The sequence below is a fragment of the Calonectris borealis genome, chromosome 1 (assembly GCF_964195595.1).
Source record: "Calonectris borealis chromosome 1, bCalBor7.hap1.2, whole genome shotgun sequence".
Classification (NCBI taxonomy): domain Eukaryota; kingdom Metazoa; phylum Chordata; class Aves; order Procellariiformes; family Procellariidae; genus Calonectris; species Calonectris borealis.
This window is the reverse complement of record NC_134312.1, coordinates 25,086,033-25,104,915: the sequence shown is the minus strand read 5'-3', so window position 1 is coordinate 25,104,915 and position 18,883 is coordinate 25,086,033. Positions and strand designations below refer to the sequence as shown.

Sequence of the window (18,883 nt, the reverse complement as noted above, 5' to 3'; positions counted from 1 at the left end):
AGCACCAATAATAGGTAGTGTATTCCCCAGCAAAGAGACCTGAATGACCAGCACAGGACAGAGTTGAGCTGTGCTTCTTGGAGAAGGAATAGGAGCAGGGGCAGATTCTGGAGCAGCCAACTGTGGGCGGCAGGTGTACAGCTGCCCCACTGGGGTGCAAAGTGGGGGTGTGGGTGCCCGGGGTGCCAGCAGCCCTGCAGCTCTGGCAGCTCCCCAGAGTACTAGTAGTCCCCAAGCCAGTGTGACTGTCAGGAAAAACAGCAGACCCTGAAAGGAAAAATTAATACTAATGAGCCCCCACCTCTACAGAGTAGGTCCCTTTTTCAAAGATACAGCATGCTTTTCTGGCTAGTTCAAATCCGCTTAACATAATGTATTTTCTTTAATGTATTGATATTTAATTTGCTTTCAGTGTGATAAGTAGCTTAAACCATTAAGTCGTTAATAGTATCACCCTTCTAGCCTGCAGACTGATTATCACTCTTGCATCTATCATGTAGAAAATGAAAATTAAATTCAGGGGTAGATAACAATACACTTTTTTTCAGATATGCTGAAAATTGCGTTTCTGAGTTCTCTTGATTAATCGGTGTGAGGTAGAAGTGTCTGCCTTTTGTTTAAATTACCTTTCCTATTGTGACCATTAGCATATACAGATAGTAAAGAAGGCCTTAGCCCACTGTGATGAAGTTCTACACAAGTCAGACTGACCGTAGCAGAACATGCTTGGAAGCTGAAATTTCAAATGAGCAGCACATTCTTTTTTATACTGTTGTTTTAAGTTATTTTATTAACTCATTTTTTGTAGACAACAGGGAGCAAATAAGTGTTAAGGAAAGGTCTGAATCAACTGTGGGAGGTGTCTGGTTGAGAAGGAAAGCAAAAAAAAAGCTGAGCATTAGAACACACTTCCAGACAGCAAAGTCTATCAAAAAGTCTTTCAAAGCATTTGAAATTAGACTTAATTTTTACAAGATCACAGTTTTGCACTTTTCTCTGTTGGCCCTGGGTATAATGTTAACAAAAGCAAATCAAACCAAAAGACATCCCTTTGACATCCTATCTGCCTCCAGGGTGGTTACTGCCCTTCTAACATGTTTCCTCTCTTTTTTTTTTTTCCAGGACACATCCCAGAAAAAAAACCATACCATGGATGTTTGGGTCAAACGGTTAGCAGTGACCGTGCTGCTTACTGTGGTTGATGCTCAGCTGCCAAAGCCGGCACAGGCCCCTCTGGTTCTGCACAAGCCTTTCATGGTTGTTTGGAACGCGCCAACTGAGCAGTGCAGGCTGCGGTACAAGGTGGACCTGGATCTCAGTGTTTTTGACATTGCATCCAACACCAATGAGACTTTGAGTGGATCCAATGTGACAATCTTCTATCACACTCATTTGGGATACTATCCCTACTACTCGGATAACGGACATCCTGTCAACGGAGGGGTGCCCCAGAACGAAAGTCTTATCAAACACCTTAGTAAAGCAAAGTCTGACATAGACTATTGCATACCCATGAAGAAATTTCAGGGACTTGCAGTCATTGACTGGGAAAACTGGAGACCCCAGTGGGATAGGAACTGGGGCAATAAAAGCATTTATAGAAATAAATCTCTTGAGATGGTTAGGAGACGGCATCCTCAATGGTCAGAGGACAAAATTAGGAAAGTGGCTAAAGAGGAATTTGAAACTGCCGGCAAGAGTTTTATGAACAACACTATCCTTCTGGCTGAGCATATGAGACCAAACGGTTTGTGGGGTTACTATCTTTACCCAGATTGCTACAATTATGATTACAAAGAACACCCCCAAACATACACGGGGAAATGCCCAGCCATTGAGTCTTCCCGCAATGACCTCCTACTTTGGCTGTGGAAGGAAAGCACTGCTCTCTACCCTTCTATATACCTGGATTATATACTGAAGTCAAGTCCAAATGCACTAAAGTTTGTTCACTATCGGGTTAAGGAGGCGATACGTGTTGCCTCAATTGCTAGAAAAGACTACGTTTTGCCTGTTTTTGTTTACTCCAGACCATTTTATGCCTATACTTTTCATGTTTTAACAGAGGTAAGCAGACAGACTTAAGAAATTTAGAGATTAGAAACAGCCTCTTAGAAAAAGTACTTTCTAAAAGTTTTCCTTGTATAAAAGCATTTATGCATTTGTTTTTCATATTTAAGAAAGATCTTTTAAAAGGAAGTACTGTAGACACAGTACAAAACTATACACTTTTCAGTAGTTACTATTGCGGCGCTTTGGTCTACTTCTGTAGGATAACATTGTGTATTTTTAATGAGGGTAGTTTAGAAAGAAAGTACAAAGAAATAATTTCCTTAAGGAAGTAATTCATTCTGATATTTTAATTCTTCGGGACAGCTTGTGAAATGAAGTTGACAAATTTTCATGTAGTTTAAGACTAATTAGTGTAATGGAAAGATAAACTTTCATGAGAAAGGAGCCTCAGGGCTTTTTTGTTTCTTTATCCAAATGTACATTCACTCAGTGTAGAAATAAACCAGTCAAGTAAACTAGTCTGGCCTGGAGTTCCTAACTCCTGCATGATGAGCATTGGCCATCTCGCTTTTCAGAAGTACAACACGTTCAAATATCTTCATGATCCATCATTTAGTGCTAACACTGTGGAGTCCTTTTAATAAAGAAACCAAGTTTTTGAGTCATGCAATGTTCCTTCAACCAATGATCAAGTGCAATAAATATATAGTGACCACAACATTGATGGTAAAGATATATGCGTACAAATCCCAGACTTTTTGGATATGTAATGATGATCATGGCGCTGACTTGCCATAATAGAGAGGCACAGATGCTTATCGATTTCTCTAGTAGTTGTTCCAAGTGCGGAAAGTTTTGCTTTGATCGCTATCAATTCCACAAGAGGGGAGAGGGAAGAGGGGATGAAATCTGGGCTAGCAACGAGGGACTCTTTGGAGTTGTTTTCTGTGTGATGTGGAAACTGCAGGTCCTAACTGACTCAGAAATGATGGGCAAATAGGCAAGGCTGGGTTCCACCAAAGGCAAGAGCCACTGGGGTCAGTACAGGCAGGATTTCACCCAGAACTCCTTCACTGAAGAACTTAAAACAGGCCATGAAATAAATGAGCATTCTTCAAATGCAGGCTGTAATAATACATTTTTATAATATAAATCAGTCCCTTGATTGATATAAAAATATCACAAATGTCACTGAAATCTAAGAAAACTAACATGCTGTTTCCAGTTATGCATGAGTTCAAAATCTGTGCTGATATAGTTACTGTTTTACCTTAAGCTATTTTCTGAACAGTACAGTGGTAAATCGGAGTGACGTTCCTCTTAAGCTATACTCTTTAACTCACTGGCCTGTTTTTCAGTTGCATGTAGCCTTTTACTTTTGGATGCTTTAAAGACCACTTTACAACTCTGCAGCCAGGGAAGATCCATGCATAGCCAGAGAAACATCCTTGGGTTATGCTCCACCACGTATTTTCTGATAAGGACAGTACCCAGCGCTGCAGGCAGCCATGGGGACAGGGCTTGTCGTATCTCCAGACTATACACATCGTCTGTGCGAACAGCTTGGGACTGCCGGGAACTTGCAGGGTTGCACTTAAGAAAACTCTAAACAGGAATGATCAGGAAAATAATGTTCTTGTTTTCCATCATAGCACTGAAGCCACCAAGATATTTTAAATATGGTTTTGTGTGTTCAGATTTTAGACTAGACTGGAGCTTCTCATTTGACCCATGACATGCCCCTAAGTGATGCTCACAAACCTGCAAACAGGGCATGAAACCTCAGAGCTCCAGCCACAATGTGCGTGAACGTGACAAGGAAAGGAGCCAGTGTAGTACAATGACATCCAGGCTAAATGACCATAGAAAAACTGGGATAGCAGGCTAATAGATACTGGAGCTCTGACAGAGCCTGGGCCAGGAGAACCTGTCCTGCTCCATCAAGCTGTGCAAGAGCTGTAACGTTCTAGTTCAACAGAATTAATTGCTGACACATTCAAGCCTTGTATGTAAGCCCTTCTATACACAGCATGAAAAATACAGTAAATATCACAGTGGAAGAAAACAGAAAGAATGGTTGTGAATCAGAGTCACTGAGAGAGAGACACAAGTCTAACAGACCTTCAGAAAGATGAAAGACCCAGGATGCTGTAGCTATGTCTGCTGTACCTTTCACCCTGACTGCACCTGGAAATCAGGTGAGTTGTGCATAAGGTAGCTGAGAAATTCATCCTGCTTTTTTTCTTGGAAACAGTTTATAAATTCTGAACTGGGATCCCAATCATTATGAAAGGTTTCTGTATTTGCTAGAAATGCATATAAGCAGTTTGCCATCTGTAGGATATTTAGAAACTATCTGCCTTGACAATTCACTACTAACTGTGTGGGAGAGGGAAGTTGCACAGTAGCATCTGTGCTTCCTGACTAGATGGCCGAAGTCATTAATAAAGCAGGATGACATCTAACAAATGATGAATAATGGATAACAACTTCTCTCGTTCACCTACAGATAGTCTTCTCTGATGACCAGGTGTGCATGTGTACAGAGACCATTCCCTGCAGCCACGCCAGGCTTGCACTACCATTCCTGAATACAGAAAATCATGTCTGAAACTAAGTCTGTTCCAAATTCAAAGGAAAAATTACAGATATACTTATTTTTCTCTTCTCAACATGTAACTAGAACTGACTGTCCTGTTTCCTCTCAGGCTCCAAAACTGAAACAGTTTAGCTCAGCTCCTATTTTTTTAATGTCCAATGCAGTGACTTGGTTGATCAAAATATGAAGAAGCGTTGACAGGAACTAGAGCCTCCTCCTCTCTGCCAAATCAGGTGCCTGCTCGGAGATAGCCCAGCATAATCTTGAGGATCTTTGGTTGTTGCACACTGCCCCCCAAAAGCTTGAACGAGAATAAGCATCAGAAGGGAAGAGGCTTTATTGAGTTGTTTATCACTTGGAGAAATAGCAGATGTCTAACTGGCAGCTGGCCCATAAAGTTGTCTCTTCGGAATAGTCCTCTACCACAGAATCATAGAACCGAATCATAGAACCATAGAATCATTAAGGTTGGAAAAGACCTCTAAGATCATCGAATCCAACCGTCAACCCAACACCACCATGCCACTAAACCATGTCCCTAAGCGCCTCATCTAAACGTCTTTTAAATACTTCCAGGGGTGGTGACTCAACCACATGGATGGACAAGGATCTGATATAAAGAGTGAAATAGGATTCCCCACCAAATGCCAAGATTGATATCTTTAAAATGATAACTAAAATTTTTTAAACTTGCATTTTTCTTCCATATGAGGTACTTCTTACACTCACACGGCAGAGCCATGCCAGTGAGCCCCCACTAATGCCAAGCTGTGCTGTGTGAGGAGCAGTGCTGAATTCATTCCCCAAACCAGGACTGCTGTGTCTGAGGCCACTGGTGGAGCTCCTGTGCCTCACTCGGGGCTGCAGGGATGCACCTCCCTATCTCTGCTCCCGATTTGCCACTCTCAGCCGTTACGAGAGGCAGTTATGTTTCCTTTTCTCAAAATACCTGAATAGGGGCTGTCATTTATTTCGCTAACGCTGACTGTGGCAGGGGAGGGTTAGTGGTGATGCCTCCCTCTTTGTGCAACCATCTGGTGGTCAGGGCACCCACTTCTAGTGCAGGAGCTCTCGGCTCAGTTCTCTTCCCAGTTTGCTCAGGATGAATCCAGCAACCTGTGCTGGACGCTAGGAATGAGTTAGGGAATCACCAGACCAAAAAGAACAAGCATACGAGAGAAAAGAAAAAAAAAGAGAGGGTGCAACCTCCTGTTCATAGATTATTTAGGGAAGAGCCCTTCTGTGCTGATGGCTTTTGAGGTACTCAACATGAGCCAGTCATTCAGTAAAAGACGTAACTATGCCTAGAAATGAGAGTCAGAAACCTTATTTCCTTCCTTGTGGGCAAGTTACCTAATTATTAAGCTGAGTTAATCATAAGCTGTAGTCAGGTTCCCACCTGTTTCTCTTGCTCTTCCTTGAACCTTCATTGAATTGGTGCAAGATGAAATGGCATCAGAAAGAGAAACGGCACCCCTCTAAACGTTCTCCATGACCTCACAGTGAAGATAAAACCAGATGGAGGTTACCTGCAGGTGATCTACTTTTTAAGCATGGGGGAAGAGAGAAAAATTCAGCCCATGTCTTTCTAATTCTTTTTCCTCCTGGGGAGGACTCTTAGCACTTGACCTTTGTTTTAAAGAATAAAAGAAGAGGAAATGTAAGGTGGAAGGAGAGTGTTTACATGAAATCCCATACAATTTTTTTTTGCAGGGAGCTGCTGTTTTCTCCAGCACCTGTGCATGTGCTATAAGTGACCTTTAAGCATCTCTAGGGGAATGCATCTTCCAACCAAATGCCAGGTTTTGGCCTTAGCCTGAGAAAAGTGCTGAGTTTCTCAGCATTGCCAAGGTGGTGATTCTAGGTGTGCATGAAAGTGGATGTGTAGGTGCCTCGGGAACTTCAGTTTTGAAGTTATTGCTGCCATTGGACTTCACACATCCAGAGGACTAGGTGAACTTTAATCCATGCTCTTGGATTTGATTATTTTATATCCATATGAATCAGACATGAAATGCTGAAATCCCTTTGTGGATCTGAATCTAAATGATTTCTACAAGTAACAGAAGAAAGCTGTGGAATATGAGGGAATAAAAACTGGATTTACTGACTCCTGGTGAGGCACCCTAACTCCTAAAGCATATTACTAACAAAATCTTTATTTTGGGTTTGTTTAGTTCATCCAGCAATGCTAAATATCTATTGATTATTTATTTTGGCTGTCTGAAAAGGTTTCATTAATTTGTTACTGAGATCTGAACTGTGTTAGTGCTAAATCACTCAATCATCATGTGGCTAATGTAGGATCACAGTCCAGCCTTTGTATCTGGGTAATCTTCATAAAATGCTTTGCAGATGAGGAAAGCCTGGGAACCCTTACCAAGAGGTCAGGCTGTATTTCACATTCTCTTAACTTTTGATATTTTGATCTTTAATTCACATACCTTTTTTTTTTTATGGGAATTAATTAATTCCCATAGGAAAAAAACCCCCACATGAAAGTCACACCTGCAGCCCACACCACTATCCTTTTATAAAGCTAGCACCAGGCTATATACTTTTAAGAGTAATGACAATCCCTAAAAGACTGCTTGGATGATCAGAAGCAACACAAACTTCAGGCGAGACCAATTATACTTTATATCACCCTGAACCCTACACTAAGAGCCAGCCTGCAAACTCTACTCTTTCAGAGAGCCAGCAGGCAAACTCTACTCTTTCAGACTTCCACAGGTTTTCCTACACTGTTTTGTCCAACCTTTTAGTTAAGGGTCAAAGTCACTGCTCGCTCTGACTTCTGTCTAATTGTCTTCAACTCTTCAGCGGATTCTCTCTTTCCCAAAGCACTTATTTGTGCCTTCTTTTATATCTCTCAGGCCATAAATATTTCAGGAATAGGGACTCCTTAACTATACATTGGTAAATCAACAGGCCCACTTACACAGTGAAATAAATTATTTAGTAGTAATTAACAATAATAACATGGTTCTTCCACTCTATCATTTTGCATTTCTAAGGTGCCACCACCACCATATTGCGATAATTTGGCTGGTCTTTTGGATTGTTTTCTCCTAAAGAGAGGTGAAAAGACTGTATCAAAGAACATCACTAACTTTTTAAAGGAATTTGCTGTTTCTTCATCAAACCGAGAAATACTGTAGTATCTGTCATTACAAACACTGATCAGGAATAATTTTCTAATCAATTACTGTAGATGGAAATGGTTTTAGATGTAATTGATCATGCCTTGGAATTTGGGGGTGGAAGATGATCCTTCCTCCAGATTTTCTAAGATTTAATTGCATTTCTCTTGACACAATATTCACGGTCTTAGGGAATGGCTTCAAGGCACTTGCAAGGTACATTGCTATGTTGTTGGCAAGGCACCAGTGACTCCTCTTCTACACACAGTCTGTGCTCTGGTAGAGCTGCGTTATTGGTGCAGCTCTAGAAGTGCACACGGTTAAGTCAGTATGCAAATGTATGCTTTTTTTTTGTCCCATTTGACACTATGTAGCACTGGGAGAGGCTGATTTTTCAAAGGTATGTTTCCTGGAATAATGGCATTCACGCTGGTAGGAACAGCAGCTCTGTAACTGTATTGGCATGGCTAAAGCAGCACAAGTTAGACACCTGCCTAAAGCCTATCAAGTGCAATTAGGCACTGTAAGGGTGATCCAGTGATGTGTGATCATACTTATCATCACTTGCTAAAAATGGTGCCTACATAGGTACGGTAAACATTCAAAGACTGGTAGATAAAATAGATCATTCAATTCTTACTCCGCCAGTTGGTTGGAGGACCCCTTGTGAATAAACTACAATGAATTTATTATTTAGTCGTCCTGCTTATGAATGCAACCTATGCAAACCTTTGGAGATACACAGAAGAGCTTTCTAAACTAAATAGCAATTTTATTGTGAAGAATATACCACAGGACTGATGCCTCCTCTGGGAAAAAAAAAGTGATGCCCATATCCTAGTGCTTTTTTACTTTTATTTTTATATCTTTGGTTTTCTGATGTCTGGTTTTGGCCTTCTTTTTCAGACGGATCTGATCAACACCATTGGTGAAAGCGCGGCCTTGGGAGCGGCTGGAGTTGTTCTCTGGGGCAGTATGCAATACGCCAGCTCAAAGGTAGGTCGTATCGGTTTATTAGTATTCAAGAATCACCTCAATACCTCTTCTCTGCCATCACACCCTCCGAAGCACCTATCTATTTTTACTGATGTCATCAGCCAGCAACTGAGGATGATGGCTCAGTACTGATTTCAGGTCTTGTTAATTCTATAGTTTCGTTAGAAGTTGCTTCAGAGCACATTGCTTTGGGCAGGTCATTTGTAGCATCGTGGAACAATGAGTCCAGGTTAAAAGAAAGACATGTTTTGAAGCAATAACATAAAAATATAAGCACAGTTTGTTTTACAGTGTTCTACTTTGTAGCTATGGTGGTTTGTACAGACCACAGAGAAGGAATGGAGTCTGGAGAGGGGAGTATTTTCTCTGGTCACTAGTGTTGAAATGACACATGGAAAATAATATTACCACCAGAAAAGGCCTAGTTCCTCCTCCCAGTTCTTCAGGCTTTCACAAATAATCCTTCTTGAAGTGATGGAGGAGGCAAGAGGCTGCACTGGGGTTTCACAGGAGGCACGGCAGGCTAGCCCCGGCTCCTGAACCTGGGCTGGGCTTTGCTGCCCACCCTGCTTTTCATGCAGCCTGCTCTTCTCCTGAAGTCTCTGGCAAAGCACCACTGACTTGGGCAGAGGAAGAGGGAAATGTGAACTGGAACTTTCTAGCTGCAATTACAGCAACTTCTGTGCTGGTTTCTGAAAATGATGTGGCTCCTTGTAAACTGAAGGAGTTGGAGAGATCAGGAGCAAAGCGGTGACTCATTATGTGCTTTAAAACCTATTTGCCCTATGCACTGCTCCTTGTCAGCAGTTACCAGAAATCTCTACTTAAGGAACTAGTTAGTCTCAGATTAGCATATAAACTCTGTTTACTAGGACTCCTCCCTAGTCTAATACTGTATGTTGCTACCAAGCACCCAAATAGACAATATAGTAAAGGTTAATATTTTGCTGATCTTAACCATGGAAGTAAACTCACTTAAACCGATAGATTACTCCAGTATATAAATCCAACAAGATTTATCTCAACAGGTTACTTTAGCCAAGACCAGTTTTGTACTAGCATCTTCTTAGGTATAAGAAATTTGGACATAATGCTAGCTACTGAGAAATGTGTCATGGTCTTTTATTTTCTACAGGAGAGCTGTTCAACTGTGAAACGGTACATTGATGGACCCTTAGGACACTACGTCATTAATGTGACCTCAGCAGCCAAACTCTGTAGCAAAGTCCTGTGTAAGAAGAATGGGAGATGTATCCGCAAAAACAGTGACTCTTCTGCTTACCTCCATTTGTCACCCACTAATTTTAAGATCCGAGCCCGTGACTCAGAGAGGGGCCCCAGGTTCCAGGTGACTGGTGAACCCAGCCCGGAGAGTATTGAAGCCATGAGGCAGAGATTCGTGTGTCAGTGTTACCAGGGCTGGACGGGAATATTTTGTGAATTGCCTGACCAAAGGCTGATGGAGCGCTGGGTTCACGTTGCGTTCAGTAGATCAAGAAAACAGAAGTTTTGTGTCTTCCTTTTAGGAGCCATGCAGCTTCTTCTGCTTTATACTGCACACTAAATTTTTCTGATGCAGTGCAAGAAAATAAGAAATGGTGCCACTAAGACTTCTGTTCCTTAGCAAGTTTTTATCAAGAAGGGAAAAGGCGTTGTTGATTAAATAGTTTTATTCTGTTTTCTTCATCTCCCACTCCTGGAATTGCTTCAGACATTAAACGTTTTGAAAGCAACTCCCTCTTTTTTACCAGCTCCTTTACTCTTATCTCACGTTTTACTCATACGTTCAATAGATAAAGCTTCTGCTGCGACAGTGGAAGGTTTACTTGAGTAAAAAAGTACTTTTCCATGTAGAAGCTTAAAAAGGACATAGAGCCTCTTTGTTTTAAGCCTGGATGATTTAACATATGGTGATGAGGAGAGTTTTCATGTGGATCAGGGATCACAAACTGTTCACTGCAGCTCTTGCTGAAGTCAAATAGCATTTTGTGTGAGCAGCAGCACTATGCCCAGATACACATCCACTGCAACTCCCTGATCCCACTGCTTTTGCATAGACAGTGTGAAGAGTACAGAGTTATACATCAGTGCACACTTTAAAAAAATATATATTTCAGTATTTCAAGGCCTAATTTTATTCATGTTACTTCTAGAGGTATCAGTATTTCCAGTGGTAGTTTTGTGCCATCAAAGGTACTGTTTGACTGAAAATCTCCACAATTGCCAGTCAATGTGTCAAATGTTCATTTTCCCACAGTGCCAACCAACCAGCAGAACGTACATGTGTTTAGGTGAGGGGCTCCTGAGCTCTGAGAGTGGCTCTGGCAGCTGGCACCCCACAGTCCTCCTGCCCAGGCAGGTGATGGAGAGTGCTTCTCCTCTTGCTCCGACCCCTTGGGAAGCAGGCAGCCTTGCTGCTTGGCATCACCACTGCCTTTGGGGCCGCTGAGGGGCTTTGCTTTCTGCTCTGCTAACTACATGGGTCTGGTAACTCTGCTCTCCTACTGCTCTTGTGCAACCACCCAACCAAGCTGGATGGTCAACGACTGGGAAACGGGAACAGGCTGGCAGACCCCACTGCTGACATGCATCTCCCTCATGCAGGGGAGGAGAAGGTGAAGAACTCTACTTACTGGCAATGTTTTGGCTTGCAGCCTTCGGCTTCAGATGGGGACCTCTTTGGAGGTTATGTAGCTTAAAGAACCACTGACTACTGGTTAATTTAGCATCCATAACATGCCATCCTGTCAGGTTGTGGCATGTCTGTTTGCAGTTATCCATTGATCCATGTTCATGTGTGAGCATATATATTTCATCAAAGACCTATCTATCTCCCACACAGCCTTTCAATGTAACAAGCATATTGATTGATAAATTGATGATAAACCCAAGAAATTTCCTACATCTCTCTCTGACTTAGGGAAGATATTAAAATAATTTTCTTTGGAGGCTTTTGTATGATGTGTTGGACTGAGTATCGTTCCAGAGCATGGACACAGAAATTAATAAGAAACCCACATGTGGGTCTAAACCACTTTTTTTTACCCTGACTGGTGTCCGTATTGATCATTTGCGGCCAGACTTCATTGCTTACATTACACAGTATCCTATTCCTGTAGCAGTTTGGTTAAAATCAGCAAGGCTATGTGGAGAGGATACTCAACGGAGTAAGGAAGTCTGAATCTGGCCCTTAGCCAGGCCCCCTTCTTGATACTGCCCTAAATTACTTTAAACATTAACATGTCTCTATGCATTGTAATCTGCTGGGGTGTCCTATGTTCTTTGCAATCTCCTGTTATCTCTGAACATTTCTTCATGGTAACCCCACAAAAAAGCTATCCTCGGTTTGCCAGGACCAGATTCACAGCTGGTGTGAACTGTGGTGCTCAGATTCACTCGAGCCAAAGACCCAGCTCACAACAGACCTGCAGTGGATATGCTACGGCTGCAATGATCCCTTTAAACCTAGACAGTGAAATGGGACTGACTTCAGCTAAATAAAGACTTAGTGCTAGCTATAGTGAGTCACTCTGTAATGACATCTGCTGAGAAGCCACAGAGACCTTTCCCTTTGTAGTGCATAATGGCAATTATGACAGCAAAAGTGAAGATAAAAAACTTCATTATTTTGGTGTGGGAGGGAAGTGATTAAAATTAAAGTTTAGAAAAACTGACAGTTGTCAGTTAGGAACTATGCCTTTAGACTGAAGCTAGGCTATTTACCTTTTCAAATATTTTTTATTGATTATATATATTCTGCTTTAGCTCCTTTATTCAGTTCAGAGTTTGCTAAACTTCAAGGGGAATTTACACATACTTTAGTATATTAAGAGCATAGAAACTATTAGCCCATTTTTGCTAAATACCCGTCACCAGTGCTGGTCTGTATTTAACCTGGATGCTCCTGCTTCGTCTCATGCTGTCCTGTGTTCTGAAACCAGGGGTGATGTGAAAATGCCGTAATGCCCATATATTATGTCAGTGAAATGTGTTTTTAAAATGTTGTGTGTTGCATTGCAAAGTGTTTCCATTATTTCTGTAGGCTTACAAGAATAAAGTGTGTAGAGACTTATATACACAATTTATTTGGATAGCATAAATTCAATTAAAATGATGTACGGTCTTCATCAGCAAAAGTTCTGGTAATTTGTGGGAAGTTTATACAAACAATACCAATGCTGTGGGTGAAATGGCAATATGCCTGGTCCAGTCTGTGATGTATATTCTCTATGAGGGTATTTATGTTAGGTGCAAATTTGCCCAATGGCTCCTTTTTAGTCTAGGTTACCACTTCACACGGAGGAGTGTATGAGTGTCTGCGGTAGTATACCTGCTTGGAAACAAAGGTCTTTGAATTTGGCTCCTATGTTTCTGTGAAGAACCGCAAGCCCAGTTCTGCATCCTCATCACCAGGTTGTCTTAGACAGAAGACCAAAATCAGAATTTGGTCTGAGCTTCTTAATAATTATTGATAGCACCAAGCATCTAAGCAAATGTAATTTTACAGATTTTTGTTTATATTTCACATAGTTAGAGCCCTTCCTTTTGTAAAGAAAATAAGATTTACTATTAGACAGTGTCCCTGGAAGTTCTTTACAACTACAGCTGCCAGTGGTAGGGTTGGAGGCAGCCGTGCTGCTGACTGAGGGCAGGCAGAGGTTGCACAGATGCATGTAAGGGCTTCCACGTCTTGTGTGCTCCCATGTGGGACCACTAACTACACTGGCCAGTACCAAAGTCAGGGTGCATTTGACCCCCTTATCTCCACAGGTGACTATGCCCTAGGTCACCTATCAGGATAGGGTCACAGTGTGATGCTGCATCAGTGCCCTGTGCTAGGATGGGTGCAGGATGGGATCATGCAAGGTCGGCTGGAGCCTGATGTTCAGCAGGACCACAGAGCACGCACCACCCTGCAGGGCCAACTGGCCAGCTGCCACAAAAGCAAAGGAGGCCAAAGGCTCCTCTGCTCCCTTCCCTTCTTCTGTGGGTGCTTTGTGCCCATCAGGGGACTCAGCACCCTTCCAGTGGGGGGTTTACTGACATCCTGGTGTCTTTTTTTCTCTTTCCTGTGCAGAAATGTGAAATACCATAAAAACCATGGTAACGAGCATCTTCTGTTAGCATTAAATTAATATTAGTCTTCAAAATAAGTGATGAACTAATTGATTCACTTAATCCAGGTCTGAACCCTGAAATCAAATTAAAATGAGTAGGCTTTCTTGCAAAGCCCAGCTACCTAGAAGGCAGGGGAGATGGTTTTTTTTTGTTTCCTACTTCATTGATCATCCCAAACAGTATCATATAATTACAATCTTGACAATTTATTTCTTTATAAGTGCACTTCTGTCTTTGGGGGTACTTTGGATCAAATCAAACTGCAGATGCTACTGTAGTACACATAACAAATAGCAAGTAGAGAAAGCTTTGCAAAGTGCATTTTTCATTACAGCTTATTTAATATTTTTGTAGGTCTTGCCTGATCGTTCTAGTACACATAATTTTACAAAGTTTTTTTTTCTGGTCTAGTTGTATGGTCCAGTCTTTGGAGAGACATGATCCAATTTCTATCTGTGTTAGAATTGTTTGGAGAAGGGAGAGTCTGAAGCAGCAGAGAACTGTGCTATAACCTTTACGATGATATCTTTAGCTAGAACCAGCTCTTAAAGCATAGTTGATCCTGGGAAATGAGCACTGGTTTCTGGAGACAATAGGAACAAGGATTTGCTGTATTTCTTCTGAACCACCTCTGCTTCAAGATGATAATAGACTCAGACCGCATATCTTTAATCTTCCCAAATGCTGAGCTGTAGAGTCCTCTAATCCTCTGCTTCTCGTCAGAGGGTAAACAATACCAACAGAAGCACGACAGACACGCTTCCAGCTTTTCTCAAATTTGCAAAACTTTGAAATTTGGAGAAATGTTGTGTTCATTTCCTTTTTCTCTCTTGCCACTGCTGAGTGTTGCACTTAATAAAATGTTGTATGTTCTGACCAACTCATAAATTGGCTGGGAAAGGCTGGGACTCATTTCGTTCCACTTCAGTCCGACAGGTAGATGTGTGGGGCTGCAGTCCCCGTTTGACCAGCTTTCAGTGCCACTGGCATCTTCTTCTCACTCCCAACCTTTCCTCTCACTCCCATCCCTCTATCATGGTGTGCTGTCCCCTGCTTTTGCTGGCACGGCAGTTTGGTGCCCTTGTGCTGACCTGGATTGGGAAATCACCCAGGTCAAAAGTTCCCGTGTTAAAAAAAAAGGTGCCCCCCACAATGTTTTTTTTCCAAAGTCAGATTAATTCCTCAATCTGACTCATATCGCACTGCTCACACAGCTGAGCCAGGGCTAAGGAAGTGGGCAAAACCCATGGGGAAGTGGTAGCAAGCCGTAAGCTGAGTATTGCCACTCAAGACAATACATGGTGAGTAAGCAGCCTTGGTATGAAGCTGGCAGCATCGGCTGCGGCTCACCCAACCCACCCCCCGGGGTCCGTGTGGCAGGGGAGAGGCAGTGCCTAGAGGTCTCCCCCCTCTGTGGGGGACAGAGGACAGCACGTCGGTCCAAGGATGGGGCGGTACTGTCGTGCCAGGGCACCTGCTGGGCTCCCCCAAAGCTGAGGGCTCCTTGGGGTGACCAGCCCAGACCTCGGTGCCTCACCAGATAGCAAAGGCAGGGCAGGTAAAGCTCGCCTGGAGTGGCACAACTCGGGAACGTGGTTATTTAACATGTTTTCTGAAGTCCCCTTTTGCCACTGAATCTTAAAGGAGAAAAAAGATGAGGAAGGCTCACTGGCTGAACATAATCATACCAGCATTTTTGATTTCATCAGCTTTTTCCAAATGCAATGTTCTCTGCTAGGGTCAGTGGCTTTGTAAAAATGGGAATGATATTGTTATAGAAAAAAGCGCTAACAGCTCTCACAGACAAAACCAACAGCATGAAATCTCAGTCCAGTTTGGATTTGTAACACTGTGCATAAATACGCACGTGTGCATTATTTTCTGTTAAAAATTGCTAAAATAAAAAGACGTTGCTTAAATTAAAAATTGCCTCAGTTTTGCACTGAAAGCATTTGTTGTAGGTAGTGAATTAAAACTGCACACCATGTATAATAAGAAGACATATGAAAAACTTTGCCAAAGAAACTTTGATATGCTTAAGATGCTGCGGCAGCCACAACTTCTTTTTTGTTTATATTTCAGGAAAAGTAATTTCCTGTCAATCTGGGCCAGACTCAGAGAGTGGGAGTATTTGCAAACACAGGTTACTCTAAAAATAAGTTGGAAACAATAGTTCTGTACACTTCGAAGAACGATACTGGCCGGGAACAGTACAGAGACAAAACAGTTCTCAGAGACAAAAGTCCAGTCCTTCAAAAAAACCAAGGAAAAACAATGATGTCACATACTGCTTAGTGAGATTAAAGCCCCTAAGTTGTTCTTATTCAGCGATGGCAACGCGTGCTTTCCACACACCATAGCCCGCAGCAGTAAGGAGCAGTTAGAGTTCACGTTAGAGAAGAGGGGAGAACTCTTTTGGTAGCTTCCCAAAGTAAGCGTGTGCTTGAGATTTAACTTTGCTGCTTTTAACAGTTACAACATACCAGTTTATCCCTTGTATAATGTCACCAAAGTAATTCCAAGGTAGTATTTTTCTGGTTCAGTGAAAACCTTGTTTAAGCTGTAATAAGAAAACGTGGGATATGTGTGTGTGTTAATATACATACATATGTACATGCATATATGAATGAGCGTATGCATGTGTATATTGCAATACATGTGTCTATAAGTTTGTCCCAGAAGCAGCAGAACAGTTACGAGGGGCGTGAGGCTTTGTTTTCTGCTGGTGGGAACAGCTCGGAGGCAGTTGTGTAACCTTATAGCTTGGCACGTATGGCCTCTGCTGCCGTGCGGATTATGTCGATTATGTAACCGCGTTTATACAGGAAGCTATCAGCATCTAACAAGGTAAAAATAAGAAGACTTCTATAATTTCAAAGGACAATATTTTAAACTTCGCTCCTGTGGCTGCTCCTATTTCAACAATAAATGTGGCCTCTTCAGACATTTTATTTATTTTTTGCCAAGGATGATATTTTAACACGCTGGCAGCCTGTTTTCTCAGAGACAGTCAGAGCTCCTTTCTCATTTTTCCATTACAGCAAGAACTCTCCCGGCTTTTATTTAAGGTGCTCTCCAATATCCGCGAGAAGCAAAGCAGCCCAGAGTATTGGTCCTGCTTTTTCTCCTCAGTCAGTCAAGCAGTCTGACATTTGTGGGCAGCTTTTGGAAAAATGATGTTTGTTTCCATGCTAGTAATAACCTTCTCAGTCAATTAGACAGCAGATTATTAAGAGTATTTTTTATATTGCTCCTTCAGATGCTGGGTTTCCAGGGCAGAACAAAACATATTTAGTTTTTCCCCTTACTGAAATTGCTCCTTACCTTGGCTTTGTGTCCACTCGCTCTATGTGCTATGGAGACCCTATGGGACTGACGCCTCACCCCTTGATGGCATTTTGGGCAGCGGGTCATGTACATAGAGGGCAGCTGGGTTTTCTTAAGCTGACACCTGCGTTCGCCTTGTGTTGTTTCCCCTACCCCCGTGTATGGCTGCTCACGCCTCTCCCCGTGGGGAGTGGAAGTGAGCTTCACTACAAGCATTTTAATGCTCAGCACAAGGTTCCTGATGGGGGTGTTAAAACAGGCTCACCCCAGGTATCACCTCCCTCGCCCTGGGCTGCCTTGGCTCCGCGGGCACGGGGAGGACCCAAGGCGCTGGTGGGGGCTGTTTGCTATGGGGGTCCCCTACATGGGAGAGCACAGGCCCCAGTGGTGATGCTGATCTTCCTCCTGCTCCTCCTCACCCTCAGCGGGCTGCAGTGGGAGCCGCGGGGGAGCACTGCCCCTAGGCGAGATGCAAGCTGGCAGGGCCAGGGCATGACACTTTGCTGCTCTATCAAAGGTGCTTCTTCAAGCTGGGTGAAACTGAGTCATGCGCAAAGATCTCGCAAAGTCCTTGAGTACCTACAATGGTAAACAACGCTGATTGCGCGGGGTTAATTAGCACAAGCATGAACTGAAGCCCTTCGGAAACTTCGGACTGCTCCACAGACAAGTACTCTTTTCTTAAGTATCAGCATCAAACTTTATTTTGTGGAATTTGGACAAATAACAATTTTTCTAAACCTAGTAGTAGGAAGAACTAAGACAAGCCCTCCCTGGGCCTCTGTAGGAATTCAGGTACTGAAGCACCTTGATTTGGAAGGAACAGTTGTGTGTAAGCACTGTTGTTGCATTCATAGCTCAGCAGCAATACTCAGCTCTGAGTATACTTAAAAAACAAGATAAACAAGGATAAAAAAACAAGAATAAACTGACCTGATTGCAGTGAAGATGCTAATTTGAGTGGTAGAGTTACCCTACTTTTGACAGAAAGTACTTGGTTTGTGATTTTCCAGAATGCAATCTCCTATTTTAATTTTGTTGTGATTTCTCCACTCTTAAAGGGGCACAACCTCGTCTGATGTAAGATGGTATATCTTTATTGATTTGCAGTAGCTGAAAACCAGGCATGAAATATTCATGTTTGCTTTGTTCGCCCTTGGATTTTTCCTTTTAGGCCAGCATTAGTCCATTACTTCCCAGCACCCACCAGCTGCTGCAACGATGGTCAGCAGCAGTTCCTCAAAATATCCCGTCTGTGCTCCCAGCGAAGCAGCAGGTCGTATGATGGCTGATGAGAGCTAGATGGAGAGGCCGTGCTGGGGCATGGCCACTGAGCGAGGCTCATTAGGTCTGTTCAAAGTCTCCATCCGTACATGGGGCTTACCGAGGTTTACATGACTCCCGGCTTAAAATAATTGCAATAATCCCTTAGACTGACAACAGTGAATAGCTGTATTTCCTCCAACAATAACATTTAGTTCTAATGTAATACTCAGCTGGTGGGGGGTGAGGGTGGGAATCAAGTACTTTCTTTTGTTGTTGTGTTACAGCTATTCTGTAGGAGTAGGAAGAAAGGAATGTCACCCCAATCTGCTGGTGCTGGGTGCAAGCTGTAATCACTCCAGTGTGCGTGTGGGTGTTTGTTCTGCACAGTCTGGGGGCACAATCTTACCCTAGTGCAAATACA

The 18,883-nt window shown here is 42.6% G+C and overlaps 1 protein-coding gene across 1 annotated transcript; it reads left to right on the top strand.

Moving 5' to 3' along the window:
* The first annotated feature begins 1,149 nt into the window (after positions 1-1,149).
* Positions 1,150-10,315, top strand: LOC142082448 (hyaluronidase-1-like). Its single transcript, XM_075150598.1, has 3 exons — positions 1,150-2,067; positions 8,662-8,751; positions 9,887-10,315. The coding sequence occupies exons 1-3, from the start codon at positions 1,150-1,152 to the stop codon at positions 10,313-10,315; spliced, it is 1,437 nt and encodes a 478-aa protein (XP_075006699.1).
* Positions 10,316-18,883: the final 8,568 nt, after the last annotated feature.